The sequence below is a fragment of the Malaclemys terrapin genome, chromosome 1 (genome assembly GCF_027887155.1).
Source record: "Malaclemys terrapin pileata isolate rMalTer1 chromosome 1, rMalTer1.hap1, whole genome shotgun sequence".
Lineage (NCBI taxonomy): Eukaryota > Metazoa > Chordata > Testudines > Emydidae > Malaclemys > Malaclemys terrapin.
The window spans coordinates 27,576,236-27,580,225 of record NC_071505.1 but is presented as its reverse complement, the minus strand read 5'-3'; the positions used below and the strand labels follow the sequence as shown (position 1 = coordinate 27,580,225).

The 3,990-nt window shown below is 47.9% G+C and overlaps 1 protein-coding gene across 1 annotated transcript; it reads left to right on the top strand.

The window, feature by feature from the left end:
• Nucleotides 1-523: 523 nt before the first annotated feature.
• On the top strand, nucleotides 524-1,626 carry CCDC71L (coiled-coil domain containing 71 like). The gene has a single exon (XM_054018584.1). The coding sequence runs from the start codon at nucleotides 839-841 to the stop codon at nucleotides 1,526-1,528; it is 690 nt and encodes a 229-aa protein (XP_053874559.1). The 5' UTR covers nucleotides 524-838; the 3' UTR covers nucleotides 1,529-1,626.
• The last annotated feature ends 2,364 nt before the right edge of the window (nucleotides 1,627-3,990 follow it).

Below are 3,990 nucleotides of genomic sequence, written 5' to 3'. Positions count from 1 at the left end.
TGAGGGACATTTTCGAAAGGGCACTGCCCTGTCCTGACCAGCCTGACCTGGCATGCAGCATGTGAGGTTGTGCTGGCGGGAGCGGAGCAGTGTGCTTTTCAAAATGGTGTCCCCTGTCCAATACCAGACAGAACTGGATATGGTTTTGTCCCAGTACAGGATAGGGGACAAACCAGCAAAAAAGCCAGCCCCTCCAGTACAAAACTGGATGAGTGGCCTCCCTGATTGTGCCTGTAGGACCACAGCCCTATAAGGGTGTGTGAAGATTTCCTTTCTGCAGGAGGAGCAGAGAGCCCCTCTATCCCCCCCAACCCCTTTCCAAACAGCTGCTCACCTCTGATGTGGTAACATTTCCCCTTCTACCCTCCCTTCCAAATCCCAGCTCCCACCCTCTCCTTCCCCTGCCTTCAGTGCACTCAGTTTGCCCCCTGCACAGATTTTACCCACCCCTCCCCCCTCGGTTTTCACAGCCGGCACACTCCCTCCTCCTCCCCAAGTAAGGGCAGAGTGAGGGCAGCTAGCGTCTTCAGTGGCTGTTACTGAGCACGCGCAGCCCTCCCGCGCACGCTCAGAAATAGCCGAGCTGCCCCTTGTGTCTGAGAGGAACGAATGGGGAGGGGCCCTCCAGCCGGGCGGTAGGATATTGATCGCTGCTCTCCGCCCTGGGAGGAGGAGAGAGAGGCAAAGGAGCGCCTACGGCTGGGGCTGGCTGAGCAGCGGCGGCAGGAGACAGGCGAGCGAGCGGCGTGGTGGGGCCGGCGCTGAGGCCAGTCCTCACTCCGAGACCGTTGCGCCCTGCAGTCGGAGGCAGGCGGCGCTGGAGCGAGGAGCCGGGAGGATGAAGCAGGAGGGAGCCGGCCGGGGAGCTGCTGCCGGGCTCGGCGCGGCGGCGTGGGGCGAGGAGGGCGAGGCGGAGAAAGTTGTCTACTCCCGGTCGCAGGTGTCTTTCGCCGGCACCAAGGCGCTGGGCGACGCCTTCAAGCTCTTCATGCCCCGCTCCACCGAGTTCATGAGCTCGGACTCGGAGCTGTGGAACTTCCTCTGCAGCCTCAAGCACCAGTTCTCCCCGGTCATCCTGCGCAGCAAGGACGTGTACGGCTACGCCTCCTGCCGGGCCGTGGTCCCCGACGGGCTCCCGGCGCCGGGACACCGCACCCGCCGCGGAGCGGCCAGGAGGCGCCCCCCGGCCGCCGGCGCCAAGCGCGGAGCGCCCGGCCGCGCAAAGAAGAGGAGGAAACGCGCCCCAGCGCTTGCCGGTCCCCCCGGCAGGGAAGCGCAGCGGCCGCGGGAGGAGGAACAGGTCGACTCGGTCGAGGTGCCCTCGTGTGCTCCCTTTGGGGGCCGGTCCTTGGAGGAGATCTGGAAAGCGGCCACCCCCAGTCTTACCACCTTCCCCACCATCAGGGTGCGGGGCAGCGTCTGGAATCCGCGGAGCCTGGAGGCGGCGCGGCGCCAGGCGCAGCAGATCCTACGAGTGGACCTGGCGCCCGTGGTGAGGATCCGCCGCTTCCCCGTAGCCAGATCGTGAGCTGCTGCCCCGCCTGGGAACGGGGACATCTGGGGGGAGGCTCTTCCCCTGGAAGAAGCGAACAGAGACAAGTGTCAGTCACCTGTTTACATTGCATTTGTCTGGATCGTGTCCTTCTACTGCACTTTATGGCTCAGACTGATGGGACCATTTCCTCCACGGAGCCAGATTCCTGCCCTCCCAAACCCGGATTGAGAACCTGCTTGGCCCCTGTCACCAGCTGCGACTACCACCCTCACCTGGACTGAGAGGCTGTTTCGCTATGTTCCCTAGTAGGGGCCACGGTCCTCATCTATCGTATTTATGCCCAAAATTGATAAACTATTTGGCAGGCATCTCAAGTAGGGACTAAAGTCTACTTCCTTCCATTCTCTCCCCTGGGACTACCTCACTGGTCTGGAAGTCCACCCAAGAAGTTATTTTCCAAAGAAACTTGCTGTCATGCTTGTATAATAAAGCACCTGACTCTTGCTTAATTTTTTTCCTAACAGATTGGATTATGTATGTTTTTTGTGATGTTGCACTAGTATGTGCTCAGGGTATCTTGAATCCCAAGTGTTCCCAACTTTAACCGACTGAAGCTTTGACCCAGGATGCAAAAAAAAAAAAAAATATGGAGGTTCAGAACTTGTGGCTGTCTCAATGGTGCAAAAGTTTCCTTAGTGATCTATAAAAGGATGTACTGTGTACTATACTTTTTGTATCTAAAGTCATTTCTAAAGTTTTATAACTGAATTAAGTACTCTGTTTTTATGGAGCACCGGAAGCCGATTGAATCACTCTTATTTTATATACTCTCTACTTCAGTAACACTTATTTGGTCAATGTAAGTGAACTTAATAAAAGTGAAAGAGCAACGAATGCTGTTTCAGTACATTGAGACTAACCCCAAAGGGCTGGATAGTTATATACCTTTTGTGTAATTCAGTGGAACAAGCAAATAGTTTGACATATTTACTGCTCTAGTAAACAAACCCAAAGTTACTTAAAGTGAGAATATTTATTTAAAATCTAGTGTAAAAGAGAAATAACTGTTTGATGATTACTAGAAGGCAGGTAATATACAGTCTCATCATTAGTGCTAGCAAGTGATTAGTTCAAGTGGCCAAATATCAGAATTCTAGATTATCTAAGTGCCTTTTTAAATAGAGGTAGCAATACTCTATTGTGGTAGCTAGTGCCTTCTTAGTTAAAGTAGCACAGGTTGTCACTTCAGTGTCTAGAGTCCGGTAGTGGTGATATATTAATATGAACTTGAACTCCTTCAAGTATTGTTTTTGAAAATCAGTTGCAGCTAAAATATGGTATGCAAGGACTCATTAGAGAGTTACAGTTTATGGCTAAAGGCTCGATTTGACTGAGGCTTTGTGTTTTGGCTGTCTTGTCTTGTACAAATGCCCATTTTTAAGGCAAACTACAAAGCCTTTGCTAGATATTTAAAACTGTTTAACATTTTACTCATCCTTCTATAAATCTTTTTTGGTGCTTTCACAATACTAAAACTGAAATAGTCCCAGTGGGGAAGATAAAGTTGATAAAGGTACGGGGAGGGAAAAGGATCTTGGAAATTCCGAAAGAGGAACAAGTAACTTGCTTTAACTGGTCATTTATATCCCTATAGGTCCTTAGAAATAAGACCTGCTTCTTGATTTCCCTGTTCAATTTATTGGTTCTTCAAATTCCTTTGCTCCTTCTTAGCAGAAATGGTTAGATTTGATTATAGTGACATTTGTCAAATTTTGTTATACAGTGCTAATTTTAATTAAAAAGTAGTTCTCTCCCTTTCTTTGAATCTTAATATTTTGGGTTATTTATACCATTGTTCATTTCAATCTAAATTGCAATATCCATATCTTTCTAAAATCAAAAGCTTCATCAGTCTTGTAGGTGCTGTGCTTTTAAAATTATTTACATAAAATGTGATGACAAGCTGATTGCTGTACCCTACTACCATTTCACATTCCAAAACACTAGGAAATCATGAAAGAGCAAGGTATATTTATATAAATCCTATCTGAAGCTTACATTTTTCTTAGATATACCTTGGTATAATTTATATGCTGACTCGAAAAACCTTATTGTATGTTGAATTGGTAATAAGAATAAATACCCAAATGTACAGAGTATTAAGGGCCAAATTTGGCCTTGACTTATTTATGACATTGGCTTCCCAAAGTTGGACCATGGATTGATATACCAATAAATAAGAAAATGGGTGAAATACTGGCCCTATTGAAATCCGTGATGAACATTCCAGTGACTTCAATAGGATCAGAATTTTATCCATTATTATTTTGTGTGTTCAGCATACTTTCATCCCATATTTAGACTCTGGAATGTTTTTAACACAATAGACATAGGTGGAGTTTGAACTGTGACTGTGTTTGGCTTTTTAAAGCTATTTCTTAGAAATATGCATCACTGATCACTGTAGCTTATGGGGGGGTTTTGTGTGTGTGTGT